This window comes from Vanellus vanellus, assembly GCF_965231255.1.
Source record: "Vanellus vanellus genome assembly, chromosome: 16".
Taxonomy (NCBI): domain Eukaryota; kingdom Metazoa; phylum Chordata; class Aves; order Charadriiformes; family Charadriidae; genus Vanellus; species Vanellus vanellus.
The window spans coordinates 4,422,257-4,439,768 of record NC_138921.1 but is presented as its reverse complement, the minus strand read 5'-3'; the positions used below and the strand labels follow the sequence as shown (position 1 = coordinate 4,439,768).

At 38.0% G+C, this 17,512-nt stretch overlaps 1 protein-coding gene across 1 annotated transcript in view; it reads right to left on the bottom strand.

Annotated features, from left to right (window-relative positions):
• Positions 1-17,512, bottom strand: part of CCDC60 (coiled-coil domain containing 60) — a gene marked incomplete at both ends in the record, with an annotated part of 61,668 nt that overhangs the window by 5,706 nt on the left and 38,450 nt on the right. Inside the window, 7 exons of the mRNA XM_082491910.1 lie at positions 13-105; positions 654-744; positions 5,124-5,352; positions 7,127-7,217; positions 8,888-8,992; positions 9,407-9,529; positions 13,583-13,762. Of these exons, the coding sequence (XP_082348036.1) occupies positions 13-105; positions 654-744; positions 5,124-5,352; positions 7,127-7,217; positions 8,888-8,992; positions 9,407-9,529; positions 13,583-13,762 (912 nt within the window). The remainder of the gene's footprint in view (positions 1-12; positions 106-653; positions 745-5,123; positions 5,353-7,126; positions 7,218-8,887; positions 8,993-9,406; positions 9,530-13,582; positions 13,763-17,512) is intronic.

Below are 17,512 nucleotides of genomic sequence, written 5' to 3'. Positions count from 1 at the left end.
CCTTACCCCTACCTCCTAGGCCTCTGCTTCCTTGATACTGTACTCTCTTGGTCCTTAATGAACAGCATCTTTACCCTGTAATTCTTCTGAGGCACTGGCAACAAACTGTAAGACACAACAAGGTTTAAAATAGCGTACAGCATGCCTTCCCCAGAATGTGAACAATTCTACGGGTGTGGATAAAACATTCTTAGTACTATGAATACTCAAAGGAAAAAAATGCTTCAGCAAAGTCTAATTGTAAGAATGGTTTGTCATGTTGATCTTATAGCTGTGGAAACCACCACAGAACTGAGTAATGAAGAAAAACATCTAATATAAGGTTAGCTGGAAAAGTTACAGACTACTGAAAAATGCAACGGTAGAAGCAGAAACAATTCTACAGGAAAAAGATAGAACATTGCTTTTTCTACAAAGCTGTTGGAGCATAAGGTCTTTTCTGTTTGCAAAGGCAAGATTCATGGGGCATTTTCCAGAAAATACATACTACTTGCACAGCCATAAAATGGGCTATTTTGCCACCCATCCAAAAAATAAGTGTCACCTGAATTCACCAAATGCTGAATTCAGTTGTTCAGGGGAAAAAAATAAAAGAAAAAAGCATAAGCTCTATCCTGATGAGTTGCTTCTCTTAAGTCATTCAGGTAACATACCGCTGCACTCTAGTCTTCTTAACCATAGCCTCTTGTTTATGGACATCTTTTGACACCTCTTCATGTGTTATCTGGATGACTTTCTGTAGGGCTGGTAAAAAAAAAAAAAAAAAAAAAAAATCTGTAAAAACATGCCAACTCAATAGTGCATTCCTCTGTTCCTTCCAGAGAAGGAGATGCCATATATACTGGCCTGAATGAGCCATCTTAAAGAAACCTGCTATTTAGTATTTTTAAAATTTGAAGTTTCCTTAAAAAAAAGAAAAAGCAGCTTTCTAAAGAGGTTTCAAGATAGGTATCCAAATATGAATGCATCAAATTCATTAATCACTTTTGAAAACATAAGCTTTGTTCTTTCAGCTGTGAAAAAACCCTATCAAGTAGAAGATACTAAATATTTTTGACATTAGATGATTATAAAAATAGCATATTAGAAAAACAGGTAGATTGGAAAAAACTATGCAGAAAGTCTATTTTCAGTTCCTGTGCTGTTCGCATTCTACTGGCACAACTGTCAAGTCTTCTGAATTTCTAAGTCTACCGTATCATTTTGCCATTCTTCTTTTAAATGCCATACAGAATTTAATACATTTAACATCAACAGGTATCTAATTACCTCTCTGTGACTCCTTATCAGCATCCACTAAAACTTAAGACATGTCCTCAAGTAGCCGCTCATTGGCTCTAGTTTCCAGATTATCTACCATTCCATTGAGCAGATCTCTTTCTCACTAACAACACTCTTAACTCTCTTTCTGCCTTCCACCATAATGTGAATGCTTGTATTTTCCTCTCCCTTGAATACCTGGAAAGCCAATTTAACTCACTGTTTTCCTTCAAATTGACATCTTTTTTTTCTTTCCCACTGCTGTTTCATTCCTGCTTTGATGCCAAACCCCTGGAGAGATAGTGAGATGGCCATCTTCTCTGCATTATTCCCTCTAATCACTCATGCAGTTAAAAAAACAACTGTCACACTTCTTATTTAATAATCCTAGCATTAGCTGTCAAATTCTAAGTCATCCTCTGAGATGCTCAATATGTTCTACATAGTAATAATAAGTGGTGTTTTACTGAGCACTCAACACCTTTAAGTTGTAATCCCCAAATTCAAAAGGTCACATTTTTGTGAATCACCCATAGTGTAATAGAAAATGACTGCTGAATGTTGACTGTGTTAAGTAGCAGCACAAACTATTTCTACTTGTTAGAAGTACAGAATATTATACTGTGAATTTATAAATGTAAGACATGGATGGAACAAGTTGCTGGGCACCAGCAAATAGGCTAAAATTTTACAAACCATGGTTATAATGAAGATCCTTTATTAGCTGTGGCCAGGTGAGTTTCAAGAGCACCAAGGTCCCAGTCAGAAACTCCTAAGTTCTAGCACGACTGGTTCTAATGATGGCTCTGCTGTGACCCTTACTAGTCTCAAAGTGTAAGCCTGTAAGGTGCTGGCTACGCCACCAGACCTTCTAGAGCTGAGGAGCAGTTCAAATATAAAGGCTGACCCCACAGAGTCTGGAACCTGACATCGATACAGGCAGGGAGCCTCTGCTCAAACTGAGCTAAAGCTGCATACAAATCTCATCTGTTCTTGGCATACAGTATCAGAACCCTTCTAAGAAGAACCCACTCCTTTCTATTTATTGTTACCATTTGGGCGGAATGAGTAGCTGGATATCTGAAACCCACCTACTCTGCAGATAATGGTGCTTTGGGGGAATAGGGCTATACCAAGCAGTGGCTGCATTTGATGTTTTCTCCAAGATCAGTTGAGCTGTCTAAAGCCAGTCCTGAAAAGAGTCCGTTGGCAGATTTTGAAGGGAGATGACAGGAAGCAAACTAGGGCTAATACCAAAGATAATAGTTCCTCTTTGTGGCTGATCAACAGAAACAGAGGGCATAATACCTCTCTGCCCTCTGTTTTCACAGAATCGTCAGGGTTGGAAGGGACCTCTGGAGATCATCTAGTCCAACCCCCAAGCCAGAGCAGGGTCACCTACAACAGGTTGCACAGGACAGCATCCAGGCGGGTTTTGAATGTCTCCAGAGTGGGAGACTCCACAACCTCTCTGGGCAGCCTGTTCCAGTGCTCCACTACCCTCAAAGTGAAGAAGTTCCTCCTCATGTTAAGATGGAACTTCCTATGTTCAAGCTTGTGCCCATTACCCCTCGTCCTATCAATGGGCACCACTGAAAAAAGACTCCTCCCATCCCTCTGGCATCCTCCCTTTAAGTATTTGAAAGCATTAATAAGATCCCCCCTCATTCTTCTTTTCTCTAGACTAAAGAGACCCAAGTTCCTTAGCCTTTCCTCATATGAAAGATGTTCTAATCCCCTAATCATCTTCATAGCCCTTTGCTGGACCCTCTCCAGCAGATCCCTCCAGCAGATTCTTTCTTGAACTGGGGAGCCCAGAAGTGGACGCAGTACTCCAGATGCGGCCTCACCAGAGCAGAGTAGAGGGGGAGGATGACCTGCTGGCCACACTCTTTTTGATGCACCCCAGGATGCCATTGGCCCTCTTGGCCGCCAGGGCACATTGCTGGCTCATGGTCATCCTGTTGTCCACCAGGACTCCCAGGTCCCTTTCCACAGAGCTGCTCTCCAGGAGGTCAGCCCCCAACCTGTACTGATGCGTGGGGTTATTCCTCCCCAGATGCAGTACCCTACATTTACCCTTATTGAATTTCATTAGGTTCCTCTCTGCCCAACTCTCCAGCCTGTCCAGGTCACGCTGTAAAGCAGCACAGCCTTCTGGCGTATCAGCCACTCCTCCCAGTTTAGTGTCATCAGCAAACTTGCTGATGGTACACACTCTATCCCTTCATCCAGATCATCAATGAATATATTGAACAGGACTGGACCCAGTACTGACCCTTGAGGGACACCACTTGTTGCTGACCTCCAACTAGACTCTGCACCACTAACCACAACCCTCTGAGCTCTATCTGTCAGCCAGTTCTCAATACCACACATACCGCAAGGTATTTCTTTATGTTCAACAGCAAATGGAGGCTTCCAGCTGTTAGAGCTCTCAAGATTATTTTCAAAGTCTCATCTCACACACAAACCAATTGTTCACCTACATCCGTAAACAAATTGCTTGAAATTATAGCTTTGAATTCGCCACTACTCTTATTCATGTCCTAGAAAGGCCATTCATCTATGCTGAGTGCCATGGACAGCAGCAGCTGTGTAGGTAGTACATATTAGCACAAGCTTCCTGATATATCCACACGGCTTCTGGCATTCTGAACATAAATGTCTTTCAGACCCAGAGAATGTGTCCGTTCCTTTACATTTAAGAGCAATTGTTTTTTATTCTATTCATTTAATTGTTTTTGGACTTTAATGTACTTCCAGCCATATACTGTAGCAATTAATTCCTAAAGTTTAAGCATGCATTGCATGAAAACGCTCCCCACCGTTTTAAATTTTCTGCCAGATAATTTAATTTGGTGTCCCATAAATCTGGTGTCAAGGAAGTTGTAAATAACCACACTCTAATCACTTTTTTCCATGTGCTTTATGATATTACAGAGACCTGTCATAACCTTGTATTTAGCTGTTTTTCTCCATAAGGAAGAGCCCTAGTCTATTTAATTGGTTCTCATATGGAAGCTATTCTGTATCTCTAACATATCTCATTGCTTTTTTCTGTCAAACTTTACTACTTCTGATATTAGCCTGCCTGAATTGGAAGGACTGGAACTGAAGAGGCACAAAACATTTGTATTTTTCCATAACAGGTTTTCCTCTTTGTCTTCCACTTCATTCTTAGGGTTCTTTTTGCCTTTTTGATAGCTACTGAACATTCACAGAACTATCCCAAATGATTCCAAGAGCTGCTTCCTAAGAGGTAATTTAGAGCAGTCTAGCAGAGCATGATGTCATCCTAATAATGATAATATAAATACCAATTAAAAGATAATTAGCAGTACTAAATGCTAATGTGCTTTTCTGGTCCAGCTTTACTCAGAAGGAAGGGAACAGACAAGATTACCTAGCTTTGTACTGAAACGCATTGCAGACCTAACAGAGACTATTCTGTCAGGTCTATCAAGTGCAGTTAATCACTGACGGGAGGAATAGAGAGTAAGAAACTCCTAAGTTAAACAGAACCCCCTAAGTTAGAAAGATATGTATTCAGTGGATCAGTTGGTTATGGCAGAGAACAGTTTCACTGTTTTCACCTCCTGTTGGACCTTAGAGATGCAGATGACAGTCTGATTACACAACTGCTATAACCGAATGTTAATTAAAACTCTAAGTTAATACTCACATGGGATTATATTGTCTTTAAACCATTTTGCTAATGGGGAGGGTACAGACTTGTACAAAGTTCCATATGCCTGAAGAGAAATACACTGGTACATCTAGCAGTGTCTTTGACATAGGTTCTCCCTAGTAACACTGAAAGCAAATCCATTTAATGTTGGTAGTCAAGGGAAGTAACTTACAGGGGAAAAGAGGTGGTTGTTCTTTAGCTTGTGCTGACTCACTCATAACATCAGATGAAGCAACATTAATCTGGACGTTGTCTTCAGAGCAAAGGCCAGTGGAAGTTTCACTGCCATGAGGGGTTTGACCACGGGGAGATGACTGACTGCTAAGATGAGAGATGCCTGGAGTAGATGCCTTGTTTATCTTCCTGCTAAGTAGACTGTTTCGTGCTTTCCAGGTGCACTTCTGTACATGGAAGAAAAAATGAATAGAAAGTAGAGGTTTTCTCTACCAATTTGATAATTGGTACGAATCTATTTCTGTAACGAATTCCAACATTAGATCCTTCTGGTCCTCCTGTAATCTCATAGATTTTTCTCCAGTGACTTCAAACAAGCTAGTAATATCTTGAGTAGGGTCTTCTTCATTTTGTCAGCTTTCTTCAATACTCCTCTGCTATAGCATTAATGCCAACAGATTAAGCTAATTTGTGAGTAGCACTGCGGCTGAAGAGAGGGTTGATAGTAGAGCAAACTTCTCATGCACAGGGAAGAATAGGTCAAAGTGATTTGATAAATGCTCAGGTCTCCTCCCAACACCCAATAACGTTGGCAAGTTTCCTGTGTCAGGAATGTAAAACCAAAGTCTGAAAGCAGACTGAATTCTGCAGGCTTGATAATCAGAATAACACGCATTATAAAGCAAGCGGCCCTGAATATTTCCACTAGAAGTTTCATATCAAATATGAAAAGCAGTCTTCAAGTAATGTTAGCATAAGTGACAGAAAGGAAATTGTCATCAATTCAGGGAGGAAAACAATAAAAATCTCAGCAACGCAATTGCTAAAAGACACATCAAGATTGACATGCACTTTGGTTTCTTCTGCTCATGTTCATTTGGACCTGACTTTAGAGAACTGGCAAGACTGTATGGAAAAATCAGTAAGCTGCCTATTTAGAACCAACTCTGTTATTTATGTGACTTGCTGACTTTCTCTCTGTTTGCCAACAGCAGGAAGAATATTTGCATAAAAACACAATCTTTGGCTTTTAAAAGTTTCACAACTTTTGCTGCTTATTCCCCAACAAAATTTGTAATCTTGTATTGAATCATTCTAATTATGTCATGAGTTACAAGCTGCAGGTGTTGAAAAATAACAAAGAGCAAATAGCCTGCATGTAACAACAGGTCATATTTCTAAGAGTGCCTCACCTGGGGTTCTAAAAGCACTTCACGATCTTGTTTAATTTAGCCTTATAGGGGGCAAAGCAAGGAACTAAAAGCTTAGGCAAACTGAAGATCAAAATGTAAGATATGCTACAGGATGAGAAACCCACTGATTGTTTATTGGATTCTCCTAGTTATACTCCTAAGCATCACTCATTCCTCCCTTCATTTTCCTTCAGTCACTTCAGCAGTTTCAAAAAGGAAGTCTTTTTGTGGTTTCAGAAAGATAGTAAAACAGTTACCAAGTTGCCAAGTGTTACAGATAATTTTCTAGTGTTTAATTTCCCTTCAAGCATTAACTTTATATTTCTTTTAAAAAGCTTTCATCATAAGTGCTTGGAATTTGTTTCCGAATTTGGCTTTAAATTCTGTGTAAAAAGGCAACCAAACAAATCACGACTAGAACTTACTAGAATAAGGCCTCCAGGATACCAGTCTGAAATCCCCATTTGACTGAAAAAGACCTATTTGTTTGAACAAGTACTGCTACATGACTCTGGGTAACAAAAAAGGGGGCAAATGCAAACAAGAGGCTAGTTATGTTTTAGCTGAATATTTAATTCATCCCACATCAGTACTTATCACTAAGACCAAGCCACAATTTCAATCAGCTACATACTGCTCTTCCTATTACCTAGTATCAAATTGTTATTCTTCAAAATCTAGAGACAAGTACTCTGCAGTCACAAGATCCAGAGAATAAAATATGGTATCAAGGAGTTAAATTAAGCAACAAACCAAATGCTTGAAAAGTTGGATTAGGTCCCAAGGAGGAAATTAACAATGAAGTTACCTTTGCGTTTGTAATAAAGAGCTCCCACATGCACATTGCTAACTTCTCCTCTTCGATTTCTTTTACTGTTTTTTTGCAACCACCAGGGTCCCTAAGTGAAAACAATTTAATTAGCTTTCCATTTCTAGAGTCTTGCATTTTGAGAGTTCTTCTAAGAAATGTAATAAACAGAGAGTAAATGGTGACCGACTGCTACTACATGTATATCTTTGCTTATAAGACATGGAAAGACAACGCAAGGTATATAAGCCATGAGTAAGTTATAGTCACAAGTGAAGAACCACCGAAGAAAGCACAGTCATTCTACAAACTATCATGCATGTACTGGGCCAGACTATGCTCTCATCTTCCTCTGTGCAAGTACTGAATAATTTTGTCCAGTATAGCAAGATTTCATGGATAGAAATGACAGCAGGTTCATACAAGTTTGATTTTTTTTAGCTATTGGCTAAATAAAGATCTATATTGGTTCAAAAGTTTAAATGTTACATCATGTTGACTAAGGTAAATGTGGAAGCTGCAGTCCTTGCAGCTGTGGTATAACAACATGTCACTGCTAAGGTAGTCTCATTTATCACTCAGTCCACATCCAATCAGTCAAAGGTTTTACAAAGCAGATTAGTGTTCTAAGCTTGCTTCCTTCACCACATTAAAAAAAAAAAAAAAAAAAAAGAAATCTCCCTTTTTGTGCAGAGACCGTATGACCTAAATGTAAGCCTAATTTTTCACGGTTACTGTGCAATGAAGAATGTGTAGATGACATTGTGGGAGAGGGGTGGTGGTTAGAGACAGCAGCAGAGAGCAGAAGGAAGTACACCACAAGATATTGCACCACTTCAGAACTTGGAAATTAACTCAGAGCCTTATGCATTTATACTCTGCTCTCAGCCTGTATCTTTGAAACTTGCTGCCAAATCATTTCTCTTAGCCCAGTATATTGGCTAGTCCTCGTATGTAAAGGGGTGAAAAACCCATCCACAATACATATTTGACTGATTCTCCTCTCCAATTTATCAGGTTAGTTTTCTACAATGCTACTCTGCCACCTCTGTTATACATAGGCACAGTTTGTCTCGACTGAGAATAAACAGGGAAAACAGCTTTGAAGAGCTCTGCCCTGCAAATCAGAGTCTAAATCATTCACGGATTTTCCAAACACTCATGAATAATTTAAATACATGTTAAGTCAACATGATTAATTGACCAAAAAGGTTGAAAACTTAAATTAATATTTACTTTTAACAGTATAAGAGTTCAGAAGCAATGCATCTTTTACAAGTACCCATCACTGTCATACATAATTGATAGACTAAAACCAGCTACTAAATGTCACTTAATAACTGGCTATGTTCTGCAATTATAATGTATCTGGAATTCCTGTTGAGTTCACTGGGATAACCCTCCAAGGGAAGGCTATGGGAATATACATACATATATAACTATATGTATTTAATTTGCATAATTATTAACCAGAAGAAAAAAGGAAAGAAAACAACTAAATTTGGCTGGGATAGCTCAGTGTTTTCTCCCCGTTCTGCAACTTGCAATAACAGAGGACCATGCTGTGCTACTGATTTGACTGTACAACTTCCTGCTGACTGCATGGAGGCAAAGTGAATGCAAAATTTGTTTATGTTACATGGCACTGAATTAATAAGATTTCACTCAAATAGTTATTACTTCAAAGAGAAACAACAACATATAAAGGAAAAAAGATCTCAAACTCTTTTTTCCATTTACTATCATGCATTGTGCACATACATCGGATTCCAACAGGTGAATATAGAATGCATCGAACTGTTGGATTCGAGAGTCAGAGCTTCCAAAAGCCAGTGTATGGCACACAGCTGTCGGAAAAGATGTTCACTGCAAAGAAGAGAAACACATCTGTTATACTGTAGAATCAGGGAAACAGTCAAACTGGCATTACGTTGGCTGAAACAGATCCATCTAAGCATTCCTGTAGCAGAAGACTTTTTCATTGTCCCAGAGAATTCTAGAAACCTCTCAAGGTTTTTGTAATGTTGATACGCAACTCTGAACTTTCATAATAACTCTGAGTTTTCAGTAACTCATTAGGATTCAATCATTTAAAGTTAGAATTTAACAGTTGCTATTAGTAAAGACAGACCATTTCATCATAAACTCCTGAAACTCTCAGGATACATGTTCACCAGTTGAACAGTAGCTTTAGGTATATGTGTTAAGGGTCTGTGTTGCTGTGAATTCCACTTCTGCCCTACCAAGGAGGGCAAGACATAAATCTGCCTTCAAATGTACCTTTTTGCTCCAGGGGGGCTTGGAATCAAGACACTGGTATAAACAGGAGTGAACGACCGTAAGGTCATCTTTTTTGTCTTCTTCCCTGACCTCCTCAGGTCGTTGCCTTCTGTTAGAGAGGAACTGTGGGAAAGGACAAGACTGAAGTTAAAAAAAAAAAAAAAAAAAAAAAAAAAAAAAGGAGTATGTGAAACGAAGACAGAGCCAATAAAACTGTTTATGATGTTCACATCACCACACTCCCTCTTCTCCTCCTTACATTTAAAAAAATACTTAGGTGTATTTCTAAATTGTTAATTACTGCATTTATTATCATTTATTAATATTACAAAGCTGATATTTATGTTTACCAGGATATATAATTATTAGTTATTGCTAATATGTTTATGATACTTATGAATTCTAAATATGTTATTATTTGTATTTACATACTTATACTACTACTTATTGTTAGCAATTAAGTATTTATATGAAAACAAATTTGGGGGCAGGCGTAATAAGGTGACTGATTTGTCTGAGAAAAGATGCTGAGATACACACAGAGTGCCAGAATTTCAAGATATGCCTCTAAAATTCTGTTCAGTTTTTCCTGGGTTAACATATTGTGTGCACAGAACACAATAAAGATTAAGTTGAAAAGATTCATCCCGATGAAAACAAGTCTCATGCTTTAGCCAAATCAATGTAACAGAAAACTGAGCTCTTTCTAGACTGCAGGCACTGTTTCCACACTGTCACAAGCCTGCTTTGGCCATTTACACCTGTGCAAAGTGTTTATAAAATGCTGCCAAGCAAAGGAAATGTTTACAGCTGTTTTTCCCAAATGTAAATAACTACCTGTACCTAGTGTTAGACAATGGAGATTCAAGCTTAATAAGCACAGTGAGATATTGTAGCCTTCATGTATCAATAGTATACAGAAGATAGGAAGTCCACACAGAAAAATAACGTGAACTATTGTATGCTGGATCATAAATTAGTAAAAATCTGAAATTATACTGGCCATAAAAAAAAAACAGCTGAGAGGTTAACTGAGACCTGAGTGGTGGCTGAGTCTTAAAGCTATATGCAGATTTCTTTAGCAGAGACTTTCTAGATGAATGATTGATTCTGGATTAACATTTCCTTTCTAGGCCTGAAGCAGTTTGGGGGTGTCAACTTACTGCTGCCTACTATAGTTGGAACTAGAGTTGAGAAGCGTGTGCCCCAAGCATTCCATTGATACACATTTTCTGAAGCAAAGCAGCAATTGTAAATAGTACATACAATGCTGGCCTGGGCATCTCAGCACTATATTTAAATAGAGATGAACATGTCTATTTTCTTCAGCTAATTAAGAAATGGATAAAATTAGATATTGTTTTGTCTAACAAAGGATATATCTAACAAAGATATAAGCTGGCAGGTGTTCCTGCTGTCCCAAAAGAAATTTCTTACACAAAACCTCAAGAACTTGTCTTCTTCATTCAGATAATCCTAGATAAATTGTAACAGCAAATTTGTACTTAGAGATGATCGGGTACACGAACTCCACAGACTTTGTTGTTCAAAACAACATGTCTGTCTTGTGCTTCCTCAAATCACACTTCCAATTTTCTCCCCTCTGTAATCCTAATGAACAACAGAATGCCACAAGAGACAGTGGGACCATTGTGTTTGACAGAGTCCAACTTCTTATTAATGAGGGGAACTTTACTTCTATCTTGTCCACTGTTATGATGAGAAGCTGTTACCAAGTTTGGAGTGTTGATACATTTAAGCAGTTGATAACACAATGAAATGCTACGACTTACATAACAGCAGTAAAAAAGTCTCAGCAGAGGCTTGGTATTTGCTGTTGTCTTAAAGGCAAAAAGGGGAAGGGGAGTAGGAAAGGCCTACATGCATCATTGGAATATGTGCAAATAAAACCATGCCAACAGTTTCAGCCGCTGTGAAAGACTAACACCAGACATCATCTGTTAAAAAGACACTTTGTGTCCCAGCAGTTTAACACTGCTTCAGAGCTTTTCTTATTCCATGAAGTTCCTAATTTTTGAAGTCAAAACTGTGAAAGCTAGGAGTGAAGTAAGTCTCCACAGCAGATAACGATCCGTATTTTCGTATCTAGGCTTCACCCCCCTCTTTTAAATTGTTTTAAACTACAGACAAGCATATTTATAACAGTACTGAACTGGAACTAACACCTGTTGGCAGGGTTCCTACATATGTGTAAATCCTATGGGACAGTTTGAATGAATGAAGGCACACCTGTCAGACACACATTTCTTGTTTCACACGTTTACACTGTGTACGCCTGTCGCACCCAACACATCCTGGAGTTGAGAAAATTCTCCATAAGACTCCCTAATTTTGACATCTGATCATAAGTCTAATGATTTTCCTCTTAGAAATGTTGGCAGATGTTAACAGATCTTTCCTCTAAAAACAAAGTTAAACTCTCAATTAATATAAGTTCTAAGCAACAGATTGAAAATATTAAAGGATATCAGGTTTACGCTAGGAACTTTTGCTAGTGTAGATTTTTAGGTTAGTTGTAAAATTTTTTAAATAAATTTTTACAACTGGCAAAAACCCTGGTGCAGATGTAGGATTAAAGTGGCTTTGTCAGTAGTCATGCACAAGCCTGTATACTCTGCACTGGTAAAAGCTTTTTTACTGCTAGGAAAAGCCATACCTAAATGAAGATAAGTTTGCCTATGCGGGTGTACTTTCCTAAAGGATAGAGGAATGTTAAATCTTTTTAGGTCAGCCTTGCTGAAGAAACAAGACTTTCTTTACAGAGGAAAAGATATTACTTCAATAATCTGAATGGTCACAATAATAAAGGCAATGGTATTTTTCATTTATGTATTATGTTATTTGTCTGCAATAAATGTGAGTTTAGCTGAGTTATGGGTAGACAGAACAGTTATATATCAAAAAGAATAACAAGCACAGAGTTTACAAAAAGCTTTCAGGGACGTTCTCATGTATTCAAAAAATTTTTTTTAATTAATCTTGTTTACCTAAAGTGTTCATGTGGCCTTCACTAAACTAGGATCAAAGCCCTTCATAGTGCTATTTAAATAATACAGCTGTAGGTGACTTAGGCTGTAATGTCTGCATCATTTCTCCTTACTTAAGATTCCAAAAGACTTTGATTAATACCTTATACCTTTTCTCTTTCCATAACACTATCTCAGTAATACTCGATTCCTTTCCCACCTTTTCTAGCTATTCAGTTAGTGACCACTTACAATGCTGGATATTAAATGTTACTCTAGTAAATATGATACTTTTCTGTTTAGAATCTCTCAGCCTGTCTGTTTTACTCCTTTGCTTTTTGGTCTGGGTTTCATATTAACAGGAAAGATTTTCCTTCTTATTTTTTAATAACGGTTATATATTGTTGTCCCACTTTATGACAAGGGCATGATTGCATCTCAGATGATGCTGGAGACTGAGTTTTCCAAGCTGAGAGTCAGTTCATGGAAGAAAGGTGAATGAGAGGAAGCTGGTATCTGGCAGTGACAAAAGCCACAGCAAACTGATGAGAAAAGACTGTTAGAAGTGGATGAGCTTTTGATACAATAAGGCTCCAAAGGCGTGCAACCTCTAGAAGAGCTACTCTGTCCCGCTGAGCAAGTATTTAATCATCTCATCACCTAGCAAGGGTTGACAGATGGAAGACAACGACAGCATTACAACAGGCATTAGAAGTGCACTGAAGAGACCAGCATGCACCAAAGGAATTAAGACCTTCTAATGATCAAACGGAGAGAAAACCTGAAGAAAGTAGTAATAAGTCCAAACTAGGAAAGAAACTCACTCTGCAGGCTACGCCACTTATTCTGCTGAATGCAATTCTTTTATTAGCACTGTGGGAACAAAAGCATGGCACAAACTCACCAGGCCTCCTCCTTTTCTCCTCAGAGAATGAGTCTTGAGTTGGCTATGAAATCTCTCCCAAGTTCACTAGCTTTCTGCCTTCTAACCTTCCTCCCTATTAAACAGCACCTCAAGCTTTTTTTCCCATGCTGACCAAGTTTACAGCTGCTCACTTACCCAGATTTTAAGAATTTTCTTTCTAGTTCACACAAGTAGTAACACTTTGCTTCAATACGAAGTAAACTTGAAATTGTCGCTTTTTAAAACCATTGCCCTCAGATCACCAAAAGCCCTGAGTGGACTTACGTTTTCACTTCTTCCTCTGACTCTTCTGCATCAGAGGAGCATGTGGGTGGCTGGAACTCAGTTCTCCATCTTGTGCCCTGAGCCTGCTGGGCTGGTTTCAGTGTGTTCTTCCTCTCCAGTGATTCTTGGTGAAGTATATGGAAGTATTCTCCACCTTGCTTCACAGAATTGATATGATGCCTGCCAAAAATCATCACAAGTTGGTCAGTGTACTAAAGACACACTATCAAATTGATTCATTTCTCGTGCCCACCAACTTAATTTTTAACAGAGATTTTACATTCTACTATATTCAAGAGTTCAGCTTTGGTATTTCCCTCTGCAATATGATAACAAAGGACAACAATTGCCCAATGTGAACTTGGAGATCTTTCCCTTACATCATTCACCACCACACAGGTTACCTATTGGATGTCTTGAACTCAGCATCACTTTGTCCACTACTTGATTTAAAAACTCCCTGCCTGATTCTAATTTATAGCAGCCAATTGACCACTGGGCCCTTCACTGTCTTAATTCAGTTGTCACAGCCTGACAGGCACTGCCCTGAAGCTACCTGTTAGCCACTAAATTCTACTTGTTGTCAGAAGGCTGCATTGTTAGTAACTGGGAAGCTGCCAGTGAAGTCTGTGAGTGAGCTGAAGACAACATGCAGGGTGTAACTACAAGAGAAGAAAATAAAGAGGAAACTATAATGCATTCCCTGTATGATGACAAGAGATTAAAAAAAGAAAAAAAGAAAAGGTGAGCTAGGGCAGTGAAAGGGATATGGCACACAATTACCCTACAGCCTTTGATTAAGATGTTAGCAAGAATGTAGCAGCTGACCCAAGTCAGCATACTATCAAGGCATAGGACACATCCCTTTAAGTTGATGTGTTGCTGACTTTTGAATCAAGTGTCATCAGGCTGTATTGATTCTTTCAAACACAATCTAGACTTGAAAGCTAGGCCTCATTTGTTTTATTGAGAAGTAATAACACTCTTTTCTTACCAGACATGTATTAAAGCATCTGAAGGTCATATAGGGTGCAAAATTCAAGCACCAAATTCACTAGTTCTCAAGAGGAGCAGTTTACTCCCTCCTTCCTTCCCACTTGCACAATTTAATGGTTTTGGGATTGGATTTTTTGGTTTTGTTGACTTTTTTTTTTTTTTTTTTTTTTTTTTTTTTTTTTAAGTCCAGCAACCATAGATACAAGCCTGAAAACATTTCCAGTTCAGGCAGATAACCTGTCTGCTAGATATTTCTATGCTAACTTTGGAAAAAAAATAAGATGCCCTGATAAAAAATGCTGCATGCTTTAGAAAAATATAAGGATTTCAGAGTCATGTCAGACTCACTTAGAGTTCTTCATAAGAACTTAGTATTTTGCATAACAGACTTCTCTCGGAATACTAGTAAACATTTAGTGGCCTTCAATTCTTGCTTTATGTCCTTTTCCAGTATTTTTTTCTCTCTCCTTTCTGCCAACTATCAAGATATTTGTACATAAAAAATTTTTCCCCTTCATAGTGCTTTTTCTACATTTCTGCATGCGCTAATGTAAGTATTCCTTCTTAAAGACCAAACCCCCTGCTGTAGCTGAGTATTACAATGCCACAAATAGTGAACAATGAGGTTATGACACGAATCAAAGACAAGTGGTAGAGAAAAATAATTACAACCTAAAAAGTTCTTTTACACTAACAGCCATAAGCAGTATTATTAGAGAAAGATGCATAAATGGCAAGTACAATCAGGACATTTTTTACAGGTTTATGTAATATAGAAGGCTTTAATAGGTATATACCAAAATCAATGATCAGTCTCACATACCAATAGGAAGTGTTATGCACACTTGTTTTAGTCTACGACTTCCTTGAAGTACCAGGTATTACAAAGAGTAGTTCTACAGTCTCCAAGTACGGAAAAAGAAATAAAATAGAATTAACAGAAATGCAGCATATAGAAAAGCTGTTATAACTACCCAATTTAAACAAAAAAATCCTCTCATAATTCCATAGAATTATTTCTGGGATATTTATGAATGATCCTAAAAGGTTCACGGACTCCTGTCAGGAACACAGTAAAATAAATCCAAACTTAAAATACAGAGGGTGACCAATGTACTTTTCTACACTACAGATTTACTGTATATTGCTGGAATAGGACATCAAATATTACTCTACTTAACTTCTGGCATCACAATACCCTGTTTATACAATAACTTAATAAATTTACTTGGGCTGCCTATATGACAAGTAGGTGAGAATCCTTCATTAAAATGCAAATGTAATAGAGATGAAATTTGGAATACATTTATTAAAGTAATTGAGCTTCAGTCAACTGTAGTCACAACACAGATTTTCAACTGCTGTTCAGACAAAAGGATTTGTCTTATTTTTCTAAGTTAATATCTTTATCAGCATGAAATTGAAAAGAGTTTCCCAAGCAGTAATAATGTACAATGGAATACTTGAAGTTTTCTCTACAGGAATATATTATTATAGATGAGGGTCAACGACATGCACAGTAGTGACCCAGTAGTGTACTACACAGAAAAAATTGGTTGCAAGCATATTTTCAGTGCTTGATGTAACTACATACTTAAGTTGCTCTTTAAATCCTTTAGGAACTCAAGGTCATCATTTAATTGTAATACAAGGCCATTAAAGTATCGGGGAATTCAACTTCTAGTGCTAAGATTTAGGATTCTTGGTGCCTCTCTTTGAGTAAGAAATGACTCACAAAACCAAAAGGAAATCATAAATTTGTCTTAATTGTAATTTAGGTGCTAGAAAAAAATGTTAGGAAGCTGTAATTATAATGACAGAAACCCTTCCATCAGGGTAAGGACAAGCTAGACACTTACCAGGGTTTTTTTTTACATCTTGTTTAAATATACCACGGTTAAGTACACTGGGTCATCTTCACTAAACTCAAAGGAATCATTCTAAGGGTGTATTTGTCCCAGAAGATCAAATTTTACAGTTAACAACCTTGCATCTACTGCGTACACAAACTAATACAGTGGCAGATGGTTTACTAAAGGAATGACATGCACTCCTGAACATGTGATGCCAAATCCTTGCTCAGCTAAGCTGGTATAACTCCCGCCTGAACAGAATTGCTGGAAAGATGGGCAGAAGGCTGCACACCCATGTGACTGTCCCTCTCTACTAAGCAACTGTGTTCAGTGCAGTGGGTGGTGTTACTGGGGTGCTTCAGTCTCATTAACTCTTCCTGCTAATCTCCCTCTATCCCATTCCCTGAGGTGCAAAGAAGTTGCAATCTATCTATACAGGTTTGGTTCTCTCTCTCTCCAAGGCCAAACATTATATTATGATAATAATGAACAATTATTGTGAGCTGTAAGTAAAATAACTATATATCAAACAATTTAACTACAAACATATTTCTCTGGTCATGGAAATTGTCAGCCACTGTTTCATAAAATGGCTTATTCAATTTTCTTATCTTAATGGACACAGCCTTTATATCAATAAAGCTAATGACAGAACATGTCCTGCTCCAGACACTATACAGAAAGAATTTAGCCTTTTCCAGAGGCTTATAGCCAACTGTCAACATAAACGAAACCAACGTGGCATTGCTCTGAAAGCCACTCAAAGCACAGGCTTTCTAAATCATTTCCTAGATTTTCATAAAAGCATTTCAATCTGCATCTGCAACAACTCCCTACTAGACCAGTAAAAGCTCCTCTTTGGGCACAAGGCCATATCCTGCTGAGGCTGTTGCAAGATGAATATCAGCTGGGTACTGCCTAACTTGTTGAACTAGTGAAAAACTGAATATTGAGCTAAGGCTTCCCAGGTGAAAAGCAAGTGCAATTTTATGCACACTGCCACTTAAAAGCATTCTGAGTAAATATTTTCTATAGCAGAAAAAGTAATACAACAACAATCCATTTCTGTATAAAACAGAAA